The sequence below is a fragment of the Thamnophis elegans genome, chromosome 15, assembly GCF_009769535.1.
Source record: "Thamnophis elegans isolate rThaEle1 chromosome 15, rThaEle1.pri, whole genome shotgun sequence".
Lineage (NCBI taxonomy): Eukaryota > Metazoa > Chordata > Lepidosauria > Squamata > Colubridae > Thamnophis > Thamnophis elegans.
The window spans coordinates 3,966,019-3,990,034 of NC_045555.1; the positions used below are offsets into that span (position 1 = coordinate 3,966,019).

The 24,016-nt window shown below is 47.5% G+C and overlaps 1 protein-coding gene across 1 annotated transcript in view; it reads left to right on the forward strand.

Moving 5' to 3' along the window:
- Positions 1 to 22,343, forward strand: part of ACAP3 (ArfGAP with coiled-coil, ankyrin repeat and PH domains 3) — a 60,843-nt gene extending 38,500 nt beyond the window's left edge. Inside the window, exons 17-24 of the mRNA XM_032232192.1 lie at positions 379 to 477; positions 796 to 897; positions 2,795 to 2,887; positions 3,747 to 3,967; positions 5,144 to 5,253; positions 5,839 to 5,949; positions 6,479 to 6,540; positions 21,464 to 22,343. Of these exons, the coding sequence (XP_032088083.1) occupies positions 379 to 477; positions 796 to 897; positions 2,795 to 2,887; positions 3,747 to 3,967; positions 5,144 to 5,253; positions 5,839 to 5,949; positions 6,479 to 6,540; positions 21,464 to 21,570 (905 nt within the window). The 3' untranslated portion in view covers positions 21,571 to 22,343. The remainder of the gene's footprint in view (positions 1 to 378; positions 478 to 795; positions 898 to 2,794; positions 2,888 to 3,746; positions 3,968 to 5,143; positions 5,254 to 5,838; positions 5,950 to 6,478; positions 6,541 to 21,463) is intronic.
- The last annotated feature ends 1,673 nt before the right edge of the window (positions 22,344 to 24,016 follow it).

A 24,016-nucleotide genomic window follows, 5' to 3' on the forward strand; every position in this document is an offset into this window, starting at 1 on the left:
TATCTCAGGGGTTGCCACAAAGAAGAGGGAGTCAAGTTATTTTCCAGGGCACCTGAGGGTACAACAAGAAGCAATGGGTGGAAACTAATCAAGGAGAGAAGCAGCTTAGAACTGAGGAGAAATTTCCTGATAGTTAGAACAATTAATCAGTGGAACAGAAGTTGCCTCCAGAAGTTGTGAATGCCCCAACGCTGGAAGTCTTTAAGAAGATGCTGGATAGCCATTTGTCTGAAACGGTTTAGGGTTTCTTGTCTAGGCAGGGAGTTGGACTAGAAGACCTCCAAGGTCCCTTCCAACTCTGCTATTGTATTACATTGTATTGTATGTGTTGACGCCTCTACATCATACAAATAGTAATGAAAGTTATTTTTCAAACAGCCGCCACTTTGGAAAGGAAGTTCCGGCGAGATTCTCTCTTTTGTCCTGACGAACTGGATTCCCTCTTTTCATACTTCGACACAGGAGCTGGTCCACGGGGTAAGTTCGGTTGATGGATCTGTGATCTCTCGCACAGCGGTAGCTCGATGCTCAGCTACGAGAGAGAGTGGCGGTAAAGGGAGAAACGTTGATTTCAAATCCAACAGCTGCGTTTCCACCCCCCTCCTTCTCTCTTGTTTTGTGCCAGACATAAGCAGACGGTTAACTTTATTTCTCCCCCTCCCCAAACTCCCTTTCTCTCCCTCTGCGAAGAACAAAATCTGATGCATTAAAGGGGGGGGGGGAATATAAATCGCAAGACTGTGAAAATGGGCTCTGGATGCCCGTTGTCAATGTTCCTGACCACCTTCTCCCCAGGTGGGAACCAGGCGTCGACTCAACAGCCGGTGGGAGCCGGCCCGTGGAGCGAGACCAGCAATGGCCCTGGAGGCAGCGGGTCACCCTTTCTCCTGGATGGAGGTAGGTGGTGTCTGGCTTTGTCACCAGGGACCTTCCGGTATATCTGGCAACCTCAAAGCAAGAGGCTCTGAGGCCCGTAGGACCATGGGTGGAATTCAAAAATTTAGCAACCAGCTCTTTGCCCGGCGTGGCCATGGTGGGAGTGGCTTACTCGGCCTCCTGCATCACAGTGGAGAGAGGGCGTTTTCACCCTCCCCAGGCTCCAGAGGCTTTCCTTGAGCTTCCGGGATGGTGAAAACGGCCTCCCTCAGGCTCCGGAGGCCGAAAACGGGCCCGGAACTTTTAAGAGGCCCGTTTTTCGCCCTCCTAGCGTGGGCCCTGCACTTACCTGGCATCCAAAATGGGCTGTGGGAAGACTCCTGGGTGGGCGGGGCTAGCCAGTCCTTGCAACTACCGGTTGCCCAAACCAGTCCGAACCGGCTGAATTCCACCCCTGCTCAGGATCCACATTCCCAGAAATACCTGGCTTGGAATGGATTTGGAGAAATCCAACTTTGGCTGAGAGACAAATCTTGGTCTTTGAAATGGGCACCTACACCCAAAACGGGCAGGTGCAGCCCATAGAAGGGAGGGGGATCAGGACAGAAACCCAGTTCGATTAAAGTTAAGAGGAACTGTAGTCGTTATAACCAGGTTGAAAGTCAGGATGTTTCTCTCCTAACGTTTCGCTCTCCCAGACTTCTTAGCTTGCTGATCTGCCTCCTACCCAGACAGCTGTGGGACAAAACTTTGTTCCTTGGGCAGATTTCTCTCTTCACTCATTGGTCCCGCTCCATCCCTATTATTAAGGAAGTCCCTTGACAGGAGGGGATAACAGTGGCCCACGCATCGCTCATTCACTGTTTTAAAAGGACAAACAGCACTGTTCTATGTTGTGTCCCCTGGTTGTATCTTTTTCCTTTCCGTCAAAAATGAAAAAAAAGGGTCTGCTTGGGCAGGGGGTTGGACTAGATGACCTACAAGATCCCTTCCAGCTGTACCTTCCTGGCTTTTCCCTGTTCCTTCTCTCTGCTAAGGACCTTTGTTTAAGGTTGTACACCTCCTTTTCTCCTCCCCCTCCTTTCACCTCCTCCTACATCCTTTTAATGAAGCTCCCAGGCACCCAGATTTTAACACAATCTAGAAATCCTTCCCTCACCCAAAAAAAACCCATTCCAAAACACACTGGTGGTAAGGGTTTTCAAATGAAACGTGTGACCTGGGGAAGTTTGGAAAAGATTGGGGGGGGGAGGGAGAAAAATGTTTTCAGGAAAGAGGTAGAGACCTTTTAGGGCAGAATGTCCCTGACAGATGTGGTATTCAGCCGGTTCTGACATGTTCTGAGAACGGGTAGTGGAAATTGTCAGTAGTTCGGACAACCGGCAAATAGGCTGGCCCTGCCCCCATTGTGGTCTATGCAGACTGCTGGTCATTTGCATCCTTCTAGAAAGCCCTTGAGGTTGGAGGTTGTTCTGTGAATTGTGCAAATGGATGTGGAGCCTTCTTGGAACTGCTGAAACAGAGGTGGTATTCAGCCAGTTCTGATAGGTTCTGGAGAACCAACAGCGGAAATTTTGAGTAGTTCGGAGAACTGGCAAATAGGCTGGCCCCGCCCCTGCTGCCTCCCAGCTGATCTTTTTTTGTTGCCCTGAACAGGAGAACCGAGTTGGAAAGCAGGTTAGTGGGGTGGGGAGGAAATGGGGATTTTGCAATATCCTTCCCCTGCCACGCCCACAAAGCCACATCCACAGAACTGTTAGTAAAAAAAACATTTGAATCCCACCACTGGTCCCTACTAGATGATGGGCAACCAGAAGAGGAGAGCAGGAAACCTGACCGACTAACACAGGGAAAAACCGGTAGTAGTTACGGTGCCTCTATATTAAAGGTTTACTTGGTTCCTCCTTTGATCCCCTAGGTCTAAGCAGCGACAGTGGACTGGGTGGTAGCACTGATGGGAGCACAGACGTCTTGGTGTTTGGCTCGGTGGTTGATAGTGTCACAGAAGAAGGTGAGATCTTCAGCCAAGGAGGGAGATGGGCCGCAGGAATTTCTGCAGAGCGCAGCCGTAGAACCCGCTGCCACATCCGACCGCCGTGGCTGCCATCTTTGAGATCAGAGAAGAGAGATAAGCGATCACGGTGGCTACTAGCTGAATAACCCACGTAGCAAAGTCGTTGTTGGGAGATACAAGTTTCGGGATCAATGCTTCGTCACCCGTATTCTCATCCTTTTTTTTTCTCCAAAAGGCAAATGGGCTCGGTTTTTCCTTGAAGACGTTTTGCTTCTCCTCCGGGAGGCTTCTTCACAAGCGAAGAGGCTTCTTGGACAGGAAGCGAAACATCTTCAAGGAAAACCCAAAAAGTCCAGTCGCCTCCTGAAGAAAATAAAAATAAAGCAACCACGACCTGCATGACTGAGAATTTCCCCATAGACCCATGATGGTGAACCTATGGCATGCGCAGCCATTTGTTAGGGCACGCAAGGCGTTGCCCTGTCAGCTCCAATGCGGATGTGCGTGCTGGCCAGCTGGCTTTGGACTTCATTTTTCACCCGTTTTTCGTCCTCCGGAGACTTCAGGGAAGCTTCCTGAAGCCTGGGGAGGACAAAAAAACAACGCAACGCGCAATGCCTACAAAGCCTCTGAAGCTCAGGGAGGGTGAAAAACGGGTCCATCATGTGCCGAAAGCAGGGGAAGGTGGGGGTCGCGTGCGCACGCACGGTGGGGTGTTGTGCACATAGAATCATGGGTGTGGGCACTCCCGCGCACGACCCTCCTGCGCCCCCCCCTGCTTTTGGCACGTGATGACAAAAAGGTTAGCCGTCATTGCCGTAGACGGTGTCTCATTCCTTACTCTTCCTCCTTGCAGAGTGCGAAGTGTCAGAAGACTCCAGCGGGGAAGTCGAAATCGAGCAGGAGGCTTCCGATTTGGAAGACTTGAGGGAGCTGCATCCTGGTTTGCTGGTTTACAAGGCTTCGAGGGCCAGGAACTTGCCGGTCATGGCGGAGGCCCTGGCCCACGGCGCCAACGTCAACTGGGTGAACGAAGAGGACGAGAACAAAACCCCGCTGATCCAGGCTGTCATGGGGGTGAGCGAGACCCACGCGGCGCCGGGCCGGTTTCGAGATTTGCTCCATCAGGGCAAAGCAGGTCTGACGTGTCTATGTGTCATTAAGTCAAGAGGTAGCATTTAGCCGGTTCGGAACGGTTCTTCCGAAGTGGTAGTTGAAATCGCAGATGGCCCCGCCCAACCACCCCACCTCTATGGCATCCCATTTAGGCCCTTTTCTTTTAGCCAAAGCGCATGCATGAAAGGCTGAGCGCATGCGCAGACTTGGCGCATGCGCTCACATTTGTGAACCGGTAGGGAAGGTGAAATGAATACCACCTCTGCATTAAGTGGATCGTCGTCAGTGCCAGCTAGATTTCATCGCCTCCCGCTAAGTGTAGGCCAGGGGAAATCTACTCAGGTGGGGGAGAATCCCAAGTGGATCTCCAAATGTGGAGCAGAAGGGGATGGAGTTTCTCCTTAAAGCTACGATACATAAATAATCCTCGACGTACGACCACGAGTTTTGCCCATTTTATGACCTCCCTTGCCGCAGTTGTTAAGAGAATCGCTGCAGTTATTAAGCGAGTCACACGCTTGTTAAGGGACTCTGGCTTCCCTGTTGACTTGGCTTGTCAGAAGGCCGCAAAAGGGGTATCACGGGACCCCAGGATATTACAACTGTCGTAAATCTTGAGTCAGTTGCCAAGTGTCTGAATTTTGCTCACGTCACTATAGGGATGTCAAGGTTCCAAATAGCATCCAAAAGTAAATCAGAGTCTAAGGCAAAGGATTCCTCAAAGTTCCAATTGATGAAGAGAGCCATGTTGGCACATCTGGGATAACCCAAATCTGAAAGCTTCCCGGTTTCCCCCACCCAGTTGAAAGTTCAAGATCTTTCCCCCACACCCACCAGTCCATCCCACGGTCCAATCTCCCACTGCCATGCTGGCAGTTCCACCTATCCAGTTCCGGTCAGGTGCAGAGACAAAGGATGACCTTGGCTTTCTAGAAAGAATGTTGTTATGGCTACATAACATCTAACTCCTATAATCCATGTTGCGACGGCCGTGAGTGAGAAGGACAGTCCCAAGTCACTTATTTCAGTGCTGTGTAATGGTCACTAAGCGAATAGTCGTTAAGTCGAGGACTGCCTGTATAATGTAAGAGAAGTCCAAGACTCCAAAACTAACTTTTCTTTCTCTGCTTCTTTCAGGGCTCACTAATAGCTTGTGAATTTTTGCTCCAGAATGGGGCAGACGTTAACCAAAGAGATATCCGGGGGAGGGCACCTCTACATCACGCCACATATTTGGGCCACACTGGGTAAGTCGCCCGCTGTGCCTTCAGCTACCAAAAAAAAGATGTGGTGTTGCGGCCCGCCAGCAGAGCTGGCAGCAGATTCGGAGAGTGAGGAGGTTGGGGAGGAAGATGGGCCAGTCCTGGAGTCTGGGGAAGGCTCGGACGAGGGCTCTGCGTCGGAGGCAGAGAGGGGGCCACGGCCGTATGCCAGTTATCAGCTGCCTTCAGAGTCAGACATTAGTGAGGCAGACAAACAGTTGGAGCCTGTTCCCACTGTGCGCATGCACAGTTGCCAAATGAAGGGAACAGCTAAAGAACTGGGGTCGTCTTAGGAGTAAGACCATAGGTGCACGATGAATGGTGACTTAGAAGAGCAACACCTGATGTTATCTGACCCAGGTAGTCGTCATTTGCAGGTGGGAAGTCTAAACAGAGGAACTGATCCAGTGTAAAGTAGTATAATCAAAGTCTGGTGTGACACATTCATGCTTCTTAAGCTTGGTGTCACCCATCTCTTCAAACTCTCCTTCTCCATCACAGCGTATTCTTGGCTGACCTACACTTCCTCTCTCCGTTTTTTTCTTCCTCTTTTCTTTCAACATTTGGCAGCCAGGTCTGCTTATTCCTAAAGAGAGGAGCCAACCAGCACGCAGTGGACGAGGACGGGCAGGACCCCCTCAGCATCGCTGTCCAGGCCGCGAACGCGGACATCGTGACCTTGTAAGTGTGTCCTTCCTGCGTCGGAGATGAAATGCATGTTGGAGCTGGAAAGGGCTGATCTGGAAACTCAACACCCCAGGAATAGATTGGGCCAGTTACGTCCCTGCCAAAAAGAGAGAATTGTGGCTTAGCTCTGACAGACCACTATCTTCACTGACCCAGGGGGTGCAGTGGTTAGAGTGCAGTACTGCAGGCTGCTTCTGCTGACTGCCGGCTGCTTGCAATTTGGCAGTTCGAATCTCAGCGGGCTCAAGGTTGACTCAGCCTTCCGTCCTTCCAAGGTGGGTCAAATGAGGACCAAGATTGCGGGGGGCAAGTGATGCTGACTCTGTAGACTGCTTAGAGATTGCACTGTAAAGCAGTATATAAGTGTTATTGTTATTAGCTATTGCTATTCAGCAACTGTGCTGCTTCCTTAGTGCCGAAGGGTTTAACTCCCGAATGCCAGTACGATCCCTGTTTGATCCAAGCCCTGTTTTCTCCCCTCCTTTGGCTAACTCAAAATCCCTCTCTGCTTCTCATCCTACAGGCTGCGTCTGGCTCGGATGAACGAAGAGATGCGTGAAGCCGAGGGTCCCTTTGGGCATCCAGGTCAATATACCAACAATAGCCCTACAGAGCTTCAGTACCGAAAATGTATACAGGAGTTCATCAGCCTTAACATAGATGAGTGTTAGTGAGAACTTCGGCAATCCTTCTGCCCACCTCCTCGTTCGGGTCAAAATTTAAGGAAGCTGAACTGAGCCCAAGAAAAAAACAAAACAAAAAACAAAAAAAAAGGAAACTAAACAAACTCTAGATGTGTGTTTTGGGATAAGGGGGGATTTGCTGACCGAAGAGTGGATGGATGGGGCTGAAAGCTGCACAGCGAGAGGAGGAGGAGAGCAAGAGAGGACCCTTAAAAACCAACTGGGATCAGATTTTTTTTCTTTGCATTTGGTTCAGGTGGAATGGGTGCATCTGAGCTTAAATCTGCCCTTCGGTTTCCCACCCCCTCCCCACAGCCCCCCAAAAAGGCAATTGACTGTGTAAATGGTCTCTCCGGGCCTAAAAGCAGGAGGTGAAACGTGCTTAGGAGGCGGGAAGCTACATTTGGAAAGGGATCCCAAACCGAACCGGATGGAGGCTTATCCTTAATCTCTCTCTCTCCCTGCATCTGTCTCTCTTCTTTGTCTTGTGCACACACTCTTGGCAATGCCGACGGCCATCGGCTTGCGGTAGGAATCCCAGATCGATTGGAGGGAAAACGGACGTACGAGACACCCAAGCGTACACGCACGGCCGGGAATGAGATAGCCCCGTTTTGAGCGTGGAGCAGGCACGGGTGAAGTTCAGCTGGGCTGCCAGTTTGGTGTCTTCTCAGCACATGCTGCAGTTCATGGATCAAGAGGCATTGGGGGGTGCGGGGTGAGGGGGACCTCCCTCCCTCCCGGGTGCTCAGGTTCCTGCAAGCCAAACACTTCCTCTGGTGATGACGGATGGAAATCAACCAGGAGGTTAGCTTAGCTGGTTTCAAAGCCATAACTCAGCCGCTTCCAAGGTGAGGACGCAATCCATGTAGGGTGAAGACAGATGTTAATTCAGGGTAGGTTGGTGAGAAGGAAACTTGGCGCTTGCAGTACATGCTTGCCTTTGTCTCGAGGGGGAGGACAGAATCCTGCATCTTTGCAGGAAAGGTCGGCCAGTTGGCTGGCACCAGTGAAGCCAGTGACCCAGACCGAGTATTCCTCCTCCTCTTGGAAAATTCAGAATGGATGTGTGAGGTGAGACACACGATCTGGGCCTTTGTGAGATGCCTCTTGGTCTAATCCTCGGAGCAATTCACACCAGTGGAAGGCAGAGAAAGGAATAAACCCATCAGGGAGCTGAAGGGCAATTTTGGACTATTTCTGCTAGAGGCAATCAGCTCCTTTCCGATGACTCTCCTACCATCAAACTACACAAAGAATCGAGAAAAATCCCTGCGCATAGAAAATTAGCGTGTCCGGAACATCTCTTTCTTCCCCCATAGGCTGGCTTTCTCTGCCCTTGAATTTCCTTTCTGTATTGGGAGGAAAAACCCGCCATCATTAGTAAACACGGAGGATGGAATACAGACCTCTCTCTCTTTTGCAAAGTGGTCTTTTCTGCTGCACATTCGGAGCGTGGGACACCGACTCCCAGCCAAAGGGACAAATACGGCCACCTATTCTCAAAAGAATTCCTCTGTCTTTGTCCTTCAGCTTTTTGCGCCTGCCTTCACCCTTCTTGACTTCCAAAAGTGGTGAGGCTTGGAAGAATGCACTCGTCGCCGGCGATGGGTTTCCCCATCCCCCCCTTTCCTTTTTTTCTTCTTTCTTTCTTCCTCCCCCCCCCTTTTTTTTAAAAAAAGAAAACACAGCCACAGCCAGGGAGCACCGTGAGGTCTCGTTTTTTTCACTTCTTGAAGCAACATTTAGCTAGAGAGCTAGATCAAACCTGGGGAGGGGGGCAGGTTTTTTGTTTGTTTGTTGATATCCCTAAGGAACTGAATTCCCTTGATCAAATCTCTTGGGAAATGGGGAAATTCAGAACTAGTCCCCACCCTTTTTTTACCCCATTTTTGCATGTGCACTCTTAACCAAAGCTGTGATTCCCCTTCTCACCAATGCATGATTGCAGAGGGCACACAGAATTCAGGTTATTGATGGTGGGCGGGCACTATTTATTTTATTATAGGGCGGGGTGGGTTTTTGTGGGAGGGAGGGTAGAACAGGAAACAAGTTATTCTCGAAACCCACTCTGGGTTTTTAGGTGGTCTTTGTTCAGAAGGCAGATTTTTACTTTTAAGAGTTAGAAAGTAGACTTTTTCTCTTGAAAGTTGGATGTAAACTCCAAAGCAGCCACTGGGTTCAGGGATACTTGGGAAGGGAGGAAGGAAGAAGGATGGGAAAAGAGATGTTTTTTCCAGAGTAATGGAAACCCGCGACGACGGTTTGGGATGTCCCAAGGCAGTTCTCCACCTCGTTCTGCGGCATCGAATCATCGCAATTCTCCTTTTCAATCTTGCGCTAAGCCGTAGAGGCAGGTGGATTTGATTCTTGCAATTGGGGGATTCTGCGTTGGGAACCCGCAGTCTATGATTTAAAGAGTCTTGCATCAATGGGTGAAGTCAGCCATGGCTTTGAATAAGGATTAAGTCTCCCTACAGATTTCCAGCTGGAATCTGGTGGTGGTGTTAGAACAAGGGTGTTAGGTTAGGGTTAATGTCAGGGCTCCAAATAGCATTCAAAAGTAAATCAGAGTCCAAGGCAAAGTATTGCTCAAAGTTCCAATTTATTAAGAGAGCCATGTTGGCATATCTGGGAAAACCCGAATCTGAAAGCTGCTTGGTTTCCCCCACCCAGTTGAAAGTTGATGATCTTGCCCCCCACACCCACCAGTCCATCCCATGGTCCAATCTCCCACTGCCATGCTGGCAGCTTCCACCCATCCAATTCCGGTCAGGTGCAGAGGTGCAAAGACAAAGGATGACCTTGGCTTTCTAGAAAGAATGTTGTTATGGCTACATCGCATCTCACTCCTACAATCCTCCCCCCCCCTTGTCTTGTCTTGACCTGGGCTTCCAATTCCCATCTGCACCCTCTTCTCCAGATAACCAGAGTAAAATGTAGAGTAGCTGGCATATTAGAATAGCCATACGCGCATGGTGTCCAGCCCCAATGCCTTCACCTTGATGTACAACTTAACCCTTGATATATTTTTGTAAAAGCAGGAAGCCAGATGCCATTTGCATTCCATTTTTTTCTGCTCAGGGAGTGGTAGGAGATGGCCCCACCCCCCAACCCCACCCCAAAATCATCATCACAATCACCCTGTAAAGTCTGGTTGTGAACGGATAGCTTAAGAGTATGCAAGGAAGTTCGCCGCTTCTAATAACTGTGCTTTTTCCACTGGGATTTTTTTTCCAGTGGATTTTTCTTTTGAGCCTCATCAACATTTTAATCAATTGTTTGATAAAATAGAAAACAATTCTTTACAAGCACGTGTTCATCCAGTCTTCCATCCAAGCGTCTCTTCATGCTTTTTGCCGCATTTGATACGTTGCTCATGAATTCTTGGGTTTCTCCCATCTCCTGCTATTTATTTTCCCTCTCTTGGTTCTTCTTATTCCCCGATTCCAAGTCATTTGAGATCTTCTGGTCTATCTACAAGGTTAGATTCCGCTTCCTTCCAGCTGAATACGTAGAACCAAGTGGAAATATTCAGACGCATTTACCCAATCACCCTTAGATGCAATTTTTTAAAAAGGAGTTATATTTCTCATCTCCTGGATTAGGCTGTCCCAACGCCTTTGGAGATCCCCCCCCCAAAAAAAAGTCTCATGGGGCACTTAGGCCCACTTTTAGAAACAAAAAATCGCTGGAATTGACGTGAATTTTTGGGATGGTGAGATGTACTGCGGAGCCCACGGTTCGAGCAAACTGGAAATCGTTACATCTGCGAAGTGCTTTTAAGCAGGAAACGGAAATGGATGGGGCTGCGAATGATGATGGCCAAGACCACCACGCCAAACTAAATTAATCCAAACGTTGAGATGCCTTTCTTTTCCAGAGGAAGGGGAATTTTACCATTTCTCAGCGACCGGTGTGTCCTCTGTTCAGGAAATTGGAAGGAAGACGAGGGATTTTTTTTAACCAGAGGTACCGTTCTGGGTGAAAAGCAGCATTTCCTCTATGCTTCCAAGCAAATGTAATAATGCCTCGGGATGAACAGCTATTGCATGGTATTATGAAAGGATCACAGAGATGACCAATGAGGAGAGATGTCCTTGGTATTTTAAGCCAACCAACCAACCAAGAGGGGGACTAAGTTGCCTATCAGTTACAAGGACGTCTATTCCTACTAATAATGTTCTTGTTTTTCCTCAATCATTTCATTTTCTACTACCTGTCCAAAACCAATTCTTCCAATCTTGCGGCGATCCTCGTTTGAAACTTCTACATGACCAGACGTCCCTTCTCGCTCAATCTCATCCAGTTGCAATTCCCAAGGTTCTTGGAGGAGGCAGGTCCCGGGGACCAGCAGCCGTGATATTTCACCGAGTCCAATTCTGGTCTTAGCTCCGTTCGTCTGGCAAACTCTCTTTGGGAGTGATTGCGCCCACGTACGGGGAAATGGCGGAAACCAGTTTGAGATCCTCCAGAAATGAAAATGTCTACGGTGTATGAAACTGGGCTGTGGTTGGTCTGGTTGTCTTTCTCTCTTGTTTTGGGGGTGGAACACATGTTTGAGGTTGGCCAAAAAGGGGGGCTGGGTGTAGAAAGGCGAACGAGGACAGAAAAATAGCACGAACAAAAAGGAGAGGCCCATTACGGATGCCCACTTCCGGGCTCTCCACTCTATCCTAAGGCAGGAATTGGTCTCTGCTCTTCTGTCATGGTGATTTATGTATTTTAAGATGTACTTTCTCTAGATGCAATGTATAAAAATTGACTTTGTGCACTTTTTTCCTATTTAACAGTATTGGGTTCTCTCTCTCTCTCTCTCTTTTTTTTAAAAAAAAAAGATTTTTAACGTTCTTTTTATTATGAGTTACGTGCCGTCTTTTTAAAATGGGTGACATTGTTAAATATTTAATTTATTACTAAAGATGCCTGGGTGGACCATTGCAAGTATTTTTTATTTATTTTCTTCCGCCCACCCCACATTCAGTATCCTTTTTTTGATGTATTTAATGTCAGGAATTTCCCCCCACCCCTCTTTTGTACAGTGGCTAGGGAATGTTATCTTTTACCAAAAGAAATAATAATCAGTCAATTTGTTTCATTCCTTCTCATATATATAAAAGAGGAAACAGACATTGCGATCTCCGGAACTTAAAATATGTTGCTCGCTTAGCTTTCGTTAGCCTCTGTTAACATCATCAGAGTGTAAAAACTACCATTAAAGAGATATCAGCCTTTATACACCATTAATCAATTAGACCATTACGCGCGTGATAGGCCCATCTACCGACCTCCCACCTGTCTATCACGTGCTTATCATGTGGGCAATGGTCTAATTGATTAATGGTGTATAAAGGCAGATATCTCTTTAATGGTAGTCTTTACACTCTGACGATGTTAGCAGGGGCTAACGAAAGCAACATATTTTAAGTTCCGGAGATCACAATGTCTCTTTTTTCTTTTATAACTACACCATATATATATATATATTTTCTTGAAACTTTGGCTTTGGTATAAAGCCTTGGGGTACCAGGGATGAAATGCATCACTACAGTTTCCAAAAAATCTGCTGGATTGGTTTTCGTCCTTTGAAACGAAGTAGGATTGGAGCCGTGCTGAAATGTGTCGGCGCACGGCTCAAGTGGCTATATAGTGGTTGTGCATTGTCCACTGGGACAGGTGGTCGTGATGTAAGTTTGGAGACAAAATTGCAGCCGTGCAGGGAAAACAATGAGAAAACAACCCTTGAGGTTTGGAAACTTGTGACTAGGCTGAGTGCTGTTTCCATAGGAATTTCGGGTACCCAGGAATGCTTTGCTCATAAGACTGCCTTCTCACATGCCACAATCCTACCCTGTTTCCCTGAAAATAAGACCTCCCCGGATAATAAACCCAATTGGGCTTTTGAGCCCATGCGTTAAAATAAGCCCTCCCCTGAAAATATTGCAACACAGCAGCAGCCATGAGGTGACCATGCTCACTGCCTCCTGCACCTCAAAAATAAGAAGACCTCCCCAAAAATAAGACCTGCCTGGATAATATTTTCAGTGCATGCGCTAAAATAAGCCCTCCCCTGAAAATATTGCAACACAGAAGCAGCAATGAGGTGACCATGCTCGCCGCCTCCTGCGCCTCAAAAATAAGAAGACCTCCCCGAAAATAAGGCCAAGGGCTTATTTCGGGGGTCAAAAGAAAATAAGAGCCTGTCTTATTTTAGGATGAGATGTGAAACTCACGGTATTGGTTCCGTTTGGAAAGATGACCTGAGTCAGATAATCGGACCCAATGTTTTCCCCCCAGTCCTCTCTTTAGAATAGAATATTCTAAATATTTGCCTCAATTGCTCAATTTCACTTTCCCTGCTTGCAGTACACAGCTGTATCACTAGAGAGCAGGAGCAGACAAGCTGTGAATGTGGGAATGTTGCAAGGAAGAAAATAAAGGAGAACCCAGCCAGCGTGTTTCGGTTTGTGCACCTTGGCTCCCAACATCCATAGTGATGCAAGCTGGGAAAAAGTTATTTCCCTCCCTGGAGGTGAGGGAGGGGGGGGAGGGAAACCAGGAATCGAGCTACCTGAGAAATAGGAAGTGCTGCAATCCACTTTCCCCTCCCGAAGCAGAGGAAGGATTCCGGTTGAGTCAGAACCTAGCATGTTTTCACTTTGCGCGTCTATACGGGATGCAAACCTTAACGCTGAGATCATTTAGGGATTTCTTCATTCGGTTTAGATCCTGCCTGTCCTCAGGGAGCTCAAGGCAGCAGGCTCCACTCACGCCCAGTTCCTGGTTTTCCACATAACGTCTGGACCAAGAGAGGGACTATGGCTGGCCCTAGAGGTGCTTCCATAGCTGAGAATGAACGTGAATTGGGGGTCTTCCTACTAGTGGTGGGCTCCTACCTATTCGGTCCGGTTCGGCTGAATAGGTAGTAACTCTAGCGGATATGTGACTGTGTCAGTTCTATACTCGGCGGCGCCATCTTGATTTTTCTGTTCTGCACATGGGCAGAACAATCTTCATTGAAAAAATGTAGTTTTCATTCCTTTTTTTAATGTTGATCGTATTAAGTGCAACTGCGCAAAAATTTTCAGGCGCCGAACTGGTAGTAATGGCAGCCGGAATCCAGCTCTGCTTCCTACTCATTGTCCTGTGCCTTAACCCACGTTTCTTAACCTTGGACATTTTTAAGACAGGTGGAGTTGAAGTCCCAGAATTCTCCAGCCAACCATGGCTGGCTGGGGGATTCTGGGAGTTGAAGTCCACCTGTCTTAAAATGGCTGAAAGTTGAGAAGCGCTGCCTTTAATCAGTACAGTACGGTAAACCCCCGTGGGAACGGCGTTGGGTTTAAACCTGATCAGAGACCCAGGGAGTTGTGCCCAAATTCTTTCTTTAGGAACTAAGGGGAGTGACGCCTGGATGTTTTCTGCAACGCTGGGCATCCTCGCCTCGAGGAAAACGTATTTATTTTTGTACTAGAAAAAAAAAGGAAGACATTTTTGTATTATAAAAGTTAGAGTGCCGTCTTGAATCCTGGCTCTTCCCCAAGACAGGGGTCCCTACACTTCCTATTTCAACAGCACTGAATTAAATAAAAAGGGGTGAGGGAGATGTGGAGTTGAGGCGTAGTTCTTGCTTTTTTTCCTTCCCTTTGAGCTAGGAGTTTTCTATATTCAGCCAAATCGCTTGATCGCCCTTGCTGTCTTCAATACCAGGGGAGACTGTGGGTATGAATCTTGTGGCTTGGGAGAAAAATAGTCGCTTAGTGGGATAACCAAGCGGAGAGGGATGGATGGAAGGGAACTTTTCCCGTGCAACTTTCCATCCTTGCACCCCGGAAGTAGCCACCTGTTTCAGCTGGATGCACAGAAACCTCTGAAAGCCACCAAAAGCTCTGCTCTACCCCGTTTTCCCCAAAATAAGACCTCCCTGGGTAATAAGCCCAATCAGGCTTTTGAGCGCATGCACTAAAATAAGCCCTCCCCCCAAAAATAAGCCCTCCCTGGATAATAAGCCCAATTGAGCTTTTGCGCTAAAATAAGCCCTCCCCTAAAAATAAGACCTACCCAAAAATATTGTGACACAGCAGCAGCCATGAGGTGACCACGCTCGCCACATCCTGCACCTCACAAATAATAAGACCTCCCCAAAAATAAGGCCAAGCACTTATTTCGCAGGGGGGGTGTAATCAAAAGAAAATAAGACCCTGTCTTATTTTGGGGGAAACACGGTAGTTTTCAAGTTCCAGAAACGGTGGGTTGAGAAACTGTAAATACATTCCTGCATTTTAATCCCTCCTTCTTATCTCTTATGCTTGCTTTGAGGACAGTCTTTGTAATAACCGGTTCCTTTTTTAAAATTTTATTTTTTATTTTCCTCCTCTTTCTTGCGGGAGGGTGCAGGAGCAAAACAAAACAACCCCCCTCCCTTTTGACCTCTTATAACTTCCTATCTTCCTGCCTTTCTTGGCCCTACCTGGTCTGTCTGCTGAGTGCTGCTTTGGAAGCTGGATTCTCTGTACGTTGTTTATCTTTGTATGATTTTTTTTTAACAGCAAGGGAAGAAAAAGTTTGGCACCTACAGAGAAAAAAAGCCAGAAGGGAGGGGCGGGCGGGGACAGGGGGAGAGATTTAAAAAAAAAAATCTGATGCTCTGATGTCTTACTTCCTTCCTCTTCTTCCTTCTATTGTCTCTTGAAACACTGTTAATAAAAATCTAGAGTAAACGCTTTTATCTCCTCTTCTTCTTGCATTTTGGTCTTTATTTTGCAATCTCTCTCACTTCTTCCCTCTACCTTACTACACCTGCATATTAACGCTCAAGCTTTGGAAAAATCCTCCCGCCCACCACCAAAAAAAGATTGGCATTAGCCACAATGTAAATGGTCCGTGTAAATGGGATGCGGTGGCTCAGGGGCTAAGACGCTGGGCTTGTCGATCAGAAAGGGCGGTGGTTCGAATCCCGAGCGCCGCGTAGCGGAGGGAGCTCCCGTGACTCGTCCCAGCTTCTGCCAACCTGGCAGTTCGAAAGCACGTAACAAATCCAAGTAGAAAAATAGGGACCACCTTTGGTGGGAAGGGAACAGCGTTCCGTGCGCTTTCAGTGTTGAGTCCTGCCGGCCACATGACCACGGAGACGTCCGGACAGTGCTGGCTCTTCGACTTTGAAACAGAGATGAGCACCGCCCCCTAGTGTCGTGAACGACTAGCACATATGTGCAAGAGGAACCTTTAACTTAAATGGGCATTAGTGATGAAGTAGAGAGAGGCATGGATCTTAATGGATTTTTTTTAAAGCACTCCACTGGAATTATTTAAGTTGTCCTTTTTATTGTTGTCTCCAGCAATTATTATTTGCTTTAATTCGATGAAGAGGTCCACCTAACTTGCAGCTGGAGACGTGCTTAAGTGGGAGTGAGCCTTGGCAAACTTATTTCTAAGTATTGCATAACATCATTGACTGCCACCAGAGATTTCAGGGAAGCTCCCAAGCAGAGGGGTTAAGGCTCCCGCTTCCCGGAGTGACTTCCATAAAGATGGAGGGTTTTGACTCTTCCCATCCTTTTTAAGGTCATCTAAGCAAAATGTCCAGAATCCACCTTGGCTGGACTTGGAAGCTAAAGAGCGTTGAAACCAGTGGTGTTTAACTGAATAGAATAGAATAGAATCACAGTTGGAAGGGACCTTGGAGGTCTTCTAGTCCAACCCCCTGCTTAGGCGGGAAACCCTACACCACTTCAGACAAATGGATATCCAACACTCTTCTTAAAGACTTCCAGTGTTGGGGCATTCACAACTTCTGGAGACAAGCTGTTCCACTGATTAATTGTTCTCACTGTCAGGAAATTTCTCCTTAGTTCTAAGTTGCTTCTCTCCTTGATTAGTTTCTGCCCATTGCGTCTTGTCCTGCCTTCAGGTGCTTTGGAGAATAGCTTGACTCCCTCTTCTTTCGGGCAGCCCCTGGGATACTGGAAGACTGTTATGTTGCCCCTAGTCCTTGGGCGGGGGGGGGGGGGGATGTATGTGTGGCCTGGGATACAGGTTAGACTGGGCAGCCAAGAAAACCTCTCAGGGACCCCCAAGGGCAAAATTATTCAGTGCTGCTAAGGAAACTGCACAGAGAGTGAAGCTCAAGGGGTCCCATTCCGACCTGTGATTATTTAGCCTGGAATTGGCTACAATTGCATTCCAAAACTAGGCTGGGATTCAGATGAAATTCCTGGGAAGAGTTCTTAAGTCTTTGAGAACCGTTATCTTCCAAAATCAGGCAGGACTGCGGTGTGACCCACAGCGCATCTCGCCTGGCCACATTCCTGCCACGGATAGTTTACGGCCCGCTTTCAAAAATAACAATAATAATAGGGGCACTAGGTCAAAAGGTTGGGCTGTTGGCTTAAACATGCCAACGGAGAAGTACATACCTTGGCTTTATCCGCCAAGGAATCAGCTGTGGATATGATGGGGGCTATACTTCAAAGAAGGGGGGGGGAATAGCACTTCTCCCCTCCTGCCCTTTCATCCTGCCAGCTTCCCCAGAGATAATAAGACACAGATAACAATTCAGGCGAGAAAAAAACTCCCATTTGCAAGCCAGCTGCAGATCGCAATTGAATAGAAATAGAAGAACAGAATTGGAAGGGACCTTGGAGGTCTTCTAGTCCAACCCCCTGCTCAGGAAGGAAACCCTACACCACTTCAGACAAAGGGTTATCCAGTCTCTTCTTAAAAACTTCCAGTGTTGGAGTATTCACAACTTCTGGAGGCAAGTTGTTCCACTGGTTAATTGTTCTGTTGGGAAATTTCTCCTTAGTTCTAGGTTGCTTCTCTCCTTGATTAGTTTCCACCCGTTGCTTCTTGTCCTGCCCTCAAGTGGTTTGGAGAATTGGGATGAGCCTTGGGTTGAAAGCTCAAAGCTAGGATGATTTGCAAAGAGGGCTAGCAGGAAGCGGCCATCGGAAGCCGCTTATAATGGGGCCTAGAGATGCCTCTCAAGAAAATGACTTCAAAAGAACAAAAACATGTTCCCTGCTCTGTTGGCGGCCTTTTTAATGCCCTGGCCCTTAATAAGGTTACGATTAAGAACTTGACCTGTCTGTCTCCCTTTTTGCTCAACCCAGTCACATAAATGGAAATAAGTTACACCCTGGTGTAATGTGAAAAGGAACATGCTCCTACTTGCAAGAGCAGCCAAGACACCGCACAACACCTTCGGATTTAGGTGTGAACCGAAGCTCCTACTGTTGTTAACCTGAAAATAACAGGAGGAGTTTCTCCACAGTCTGGAGTGTGTGTGTGTGTGTGCATGCGTGCGTGCGTGCGTGCGTGTGAGAAGATTTAAGTTGGAAGGATTGGCGGCGGTTCTTAGAGCCAGGTTGAAGGATGACGATGCTTTTCGATTATCTGATGCTTCCCTGCTGATCGCTGCTGGGTAGAGAGCAGTGGTGAAATCTTTTTTTTTTTTTAACTCACCGGTTCTGTGGGCGTGGCTTGGTGGAGGGAAGGGTCATGTGATTGGGTGGGCGTGGCCAACCCTTTTTCACTTTTTAAAGCATTTTTTTCCCCTGCCTGTTCGGGCGAATAGGCAGGGGGGGAAATGCTTTAAAAAGTGTGTGGGGGGGGAAGGTTCCGACAATCACATGGATCAGCTTTTACCCCCACTTTTTAAAGTATTTTTTCCTGCCTTTTTACTTGATCCTCTGAAGATATTTTTTTTTTCTTTGCTAGCTGTTCGCAGAACCAACAACAACAGTCCCTACTGGTTCGGCCGAACCGGGAGGATTTCACCACTGGTAGAGACCAACGAAAAGAGATAAATCTAGCCTTCTCTGCACCCTGTCTAACATTTAATATGAGCATCTAGTTATCTCTTTCTGCCAATTTCACCTTCTTGCTGCATAAGCTGCAACTGCGCTATTTCCTGCGTGGTGCCTGGCTGCACTTAAAAACTTTCAAAAGTCTCAGTCCATTAGAGTTGCTTTTCTTTTGCTCCTGCTCTCTAATGGGTCACACAGCAGGCCGGCTCAAATCTGTCCGTTTCCAAACCGTGTGCTTCTGCTCCGAACTATAAGTCAAAAACAGGCTGTGATGTGTAGAATAGAATAGAATAGAATAGAATAGCAGAGTCGGAAGGGGCCTTGGAGGTCTTCTAGTCCAACCCCCTGCCTAGACAGGAAACCCTAAACCGTTTCAGACAAATGGCTATCCAGCATCTTCTTAAAGAGTTCCAGTGTTGGGGCATTCACAACTTCTGGAGGCAAGTTCTTCCACTGATTAATTGTTCTCACTGCCAGGAAATTCCTCCTTAGTTCTAAGTTGCTTCTCTCCTTGATTAGTTTCCACCCATTGCTTCTTGTCCTACCATCAGGTGCCTTGGAGAATAGCTTGACTCCCTCTTCTTTGGGGCAGCCCCTGAGATATTGGAAGACTGCTATCATGTCTCCCCTAGTCCTTTTTTTCATTAAACTAGACATACCCAGTTCCTGCAACCATTCTTCGTATGTTTTAGTGTAACCTACTATCCTTTTACAAACTTCATTGAGAGGGATGTGGATATAAAGAAAGAGGAAGAATTCACACCACTCTGGAGACATGCAGCCAGAGATGCTGGGAGGGGGGGGCGGGTGGGGGGTTGACATGTTTTGAGCCTTTCCAGTTTTTCCAAAAATTCTTCCGAGAGGTGGGAAGTTCCGAATCATTTGATCTTGCTTCCAACTGGAAAGCAGCTTCTTAAAACTCCCGCTTGCTTTCCATGGCCAAGTTGCATACAAAATTAGGGTTGTAATCATCTGGAACAATTGTAACAAGCTGTTGTGTATGAAACATTTTGCTAATCGGTTAAAAGAGTAACCTCCTAGTATAACAGATGGCCCAGAAAGAACCTGCATACACATAAAACGTAGCTTTTTTTAAAAAAAATCAAAGTTTGTTTTCCCTTTTGCAATGTTTGAACATTGCGGGGACATATGCATAAAAATCTGAGCTGGGAGCAGAATTCTATAGGAGATACAGTTCAGACTCTCGGTTTGGGATTTAATGCTTGAAATATCCTTTTGGTCAAAGTTCAGGAGGAAATGGGAGCCAAGAGGAGATATTAGGATTCCTGGAGAATGTCCCTGGACAGCTCCTTCAGTAAATACCTCCGAGCTCTGCGTGCTTCTACAGTACATGTTTTTGGGGTTTTCCTTCAAGAGAAGAGAACAGAACAGACCAGAACAGCAGAATAGAATAGAACAGAATAGAATAGTATAGATTAAGGAATAGAATAGAAGAGATTAGATTAAGGAATAGAATAGGAATAGAATAGATTAAGGAATAGAATAGAAGAGAATAGAAGAGAACAGAACAAAACAGGAATAGCAGAATAGAATAGAACAGAATGGAATAGAATGGAATAGATTAAGGAATAGAGTATCTTAAGGAATAGAATAGAATAACAGAATTGGAAGGGACCTTGCAGGAAACCCTACACCACTTCAGACAAATGGTTATCCAATCTCCTCTTGAAAACTCCCGGTGTTGGCGCATTCACAACTTCTGGAGGCAACTTCTGTTCCATTGATTAATTGTTCTCATTGTCAGGAAATTTGCATGTCACTATCAAGCTGCACAAAACACTCTTTTTCGCCGCCCATAAGTTCTGCCTTTTCCACCCAAAACGGTTGGGCTCTGTTGACACCCTGAAACAGAAACCCGCGTGCAAAAGCAAAAGCTTTTCTCCTGTTTTACAACCTGTGTGCGGTTTGTGTGATGGGCCCATCAAGAAAATCGATACCGCGGATTGCCTTAGTCCTAGATATCCTACCCTCAGCCAGAGAGATTTACAAGCGACTGTCTACCTCTTAGTGTCAGACCTGGAAGCCAAAATCTTTTACCTTTAAGACTTCAGGCCTGCCGCATTTTCTCCTGTGGGAAAATGGGAGAGGGGATGATACATAGAGTGTGGGTGATGTGTAGCCATAATAACATTCTTTCTCAGAAAGTCAAGGTCATCTCGCCCTGCAGCTGCGATGAGGTGACTGGGAGGCATCTCCTATTTTGGATGGTACCTGATTGGACCATGTGATGGACATATGGGTGCTGGGGCAGGGATTTGAACTTCCCTTTGGGTGGGGAAAACCTGGAAGCTTTCAGATTCCGGTTTTCCCAGGTGTGTCAGTATGCCATCACTAATAAAATGGATGCAGTGGCTCAATGGCTAAGACGCTCAGCTTGTTGGTCAGAAAGTTCGGCAGTTTGGTAGTTTGAATCCCTAGCGCCACGTAACGGAGTGAGCTCCCATGACTTGTCCCAGCGTCTGTCAACCTAGCAATTCGAAAGCACGTAAAAAATGCAAGTAGACAAATAGGAATCACCTTTGGTGGGAAGGGAACAGCGTTCCGTGCGCCTTCGGCATTGAGTCATTCCGGCTACATGACCACAGAGACGTCTTCGGACAGCGCTGGCTTTTTGGCTTTGAAATGAGCACCGCCCCCTAGAGTCAGGAACGACTAACACATATGTGTACGAGTGGAACCTTTATCTTTAATAAGATGGAACTTTGAGGAAACTCAAACTCGGAGTCTTCTTTTGTTGGGGGTGTTACTTGGAATCCTGACATTAACCCAAATCTGAAAGCATGTGGCACAGACCCAGTCAATGTGGTTTCTGGAGTAACTCATGGCTTAATAGGATGTATGAACATGGCCAGCATTCTTGGGCATCTTCCCCCACTTCTTCTCCCAAGAAACTGAGCTTTATTTTGCCAGGACGAAAACCAGCGTGCATGAAACCCCAACTTCTTCTTAAAACTGGTGTGATCATTGCCAAGTGTTGTGTTTTTCTTTCTCCCGCAGGAGATGCCACATACCTCGACATCTTCCGGGACTTTTCGCACATGGCATCCAACAATCCCGAAAAACTCAACCGCCGTAGCCTTCATCTCCATCCTTCTTACCGATAGCTTTCGCCTCCGGCATCGACTTCTGGATGGCTGCCTCAAAGGAGTGACTGAGAGACGAGGGGTCCTGTGTGACAAAACACACAAACACACGGAGGGGCAACTTGTGAAGAGCTGGGGTGAGATCCGAGATGCGACGTCTCTACCCATCGTCCAAAATGGATACCACTTGCGACGCGCCTCCCGCAAGGAGTTGTTTTTTCCCCCCCGCCGTTCCCTAGATTTTTGGAACAATACGGCGCGTCTTTGCAAATACATCTGCCAGAATGATTAGCCACATAGTGGTTAACACATTCTATTGTGTTCCTTCTTGCTGGCCAGGGAGTTCTTCGCTAGCTGCTGGCAGCTGGTTCCCAGTTGCAAACATAAGACAAACAAGGCTGCCTGTATTCCCATCTATTACTACCCTGTTTCCCCCCAAAATAAGACCTCCCTGGATAATAAGCCCAATTGGGCTTTTGAGCTCCCCTGAAAATAAGCCCTCCCCAAAAATATTTAAACGCATGCGGAGCTGGTCCCCACATTTTTTTTGGCGGGGGCAAGGGGGGAACATGCCCCATGTGTCACGCATGCACCTGCCATCCACATGGAATGGCCTCGCGGAAGCTGCTCCTGCAAATCCTAGTTAACGGGCCCCTTCTCTTAGTGGCGGCCTCAACAAGAGCGGCAGGCCCAGTGATGCTATGTCTGGCAAGAGTGGGCCAGAAACAGAGACAGGACTGATCCGCGGGCCACGGGCCGAGGTTAAGGGGCCTCCTGAACCTCAAAAATAATAAGACCTCCCCGAAAATAAGGCCAAGCGCTTATTTTGGGAGTCCGAAGAAAATACGACCCTGTTTTATTTTCGGGGGAGACACAGCAGTCTTGGCTCATCAGGGGTTCAAGACCACGATTTAGCTTATGAAATAAAATGCAGTTTGATGGGACATATCCCAAGGGCAGCTGAATTACTATGAAGTCTAATTCAGACAATTTGGGGTCCTTCCTTTTCTTTCTGAATGGATGGGGGTGAATGGTTGGAGAGGCTGTGGGTGGGCAAAAAAACATTGGTGGGCGTTTGAAAGCTGGCTGACTTGTTGGCAGAGGGGAACCTGGTCCCAGATCAGGGGAGTCACACTGGATTTCTTCGAGGGCCGGATCGGCATTGCAGTTCTCCTCTGCGGGCTGGCGGGATGGGGTTAGACCAGTGGTTCTCAACCTGCAGGTCGGGACCTCTTTGGGGGGGGTCAAACGACCCTTTCACAGGGTCGCCTAAGACCATCGGAAAACACATGTTTTCAAAAAAATATGGAAAACATAAAATAATTTTATGGTTGGGGATCACCACAACATGAGGAACTGTATTAAAGGGTCGCGGCATTAGGAAGGTTGAGACCCACTGGATTTGACGGACGCCTCCTGTAGCACCCGGCCGGCCAAAACAGGGGTGCGGAGGCCCCATGAGGCCCCTGCGTGGCCTGTTTTCAGCCTCCCTGGCCTCCTCTAGCCCTCTGCTGGCCAAAAACAGGCCACAGCTGCAGGAGAACAAGGAGACCGAAAACGGACCTTGGTTGGACAATTTTGGCCAGCAGAGGCATCACAGCAGAGGTGGCTTCCAACTGGTTCGGCTGAGTAGGTAGTAACTCAGCTTGCCACCTTCATGAATCAGTTCTATTGGCGGTACCATCTTGTTTTTTGCTTCTGCGCATGCGCAGAAGCATTTTTTTCCCCAGTACTGTGTGGTGCATCCCTGAGCGAACCGGCAGTGGCAGCAACCGGAACCCACCCCTGCACCGCAGGCTAGTTGTTTGATATTTCCAGGCTGGCCTCATGGGCCGGGTTTAAGAACCCCGCGGGGCAGATGCGGCCTTGAGTTTTGACACCCCCTGCCCAATTGATATGCCTACAGATTACGGTATTTTTCGGAGTATAAGATGCACCTTTTTCCCTCAAAAAAGAGCCTGAAAATTTGGGTGCGTGTTATACACCGAATACAGCATTTTTTTGCCTCCTGAAACTCCATCCTTTCACCAAAATGGCCGTGCATAGTCTTTAGGAGGCTTTCAGAGAGCTCCTGGGGGTTGGAGAGGATAGAAATGAGCAAAAACCGGGCCATTTTTTGCTCAATTTTGCCCCCCTGCCCCCAGGAGCACTCTATAAGCTTCCTAATAACCTTTTTTTGACAAAAAACGGGCCCGTTTTTGCAAAAAAACAGGCTGTTTTTTGCTCATTTTTGCCCCCCCTTCAGAAACACTCTACAAGCCTCCTAAGGGCTAATCATGCCCTTTTTTTGGAAAAGAAACGGGTCCGTTTTCGCAAAAAAACAGGCCGTTTTTGGGAGGTTTGCAGAGTGCAAAAACTTTTTTTTTTTAATTTGCCTTTTCAAAACCTTGGTGCGTTTTATACTCTGAAAAATACGGTAAGTCATCAGATTTCTGTCTTTTTAAAAAATGGAAAGAGAAACATTAAG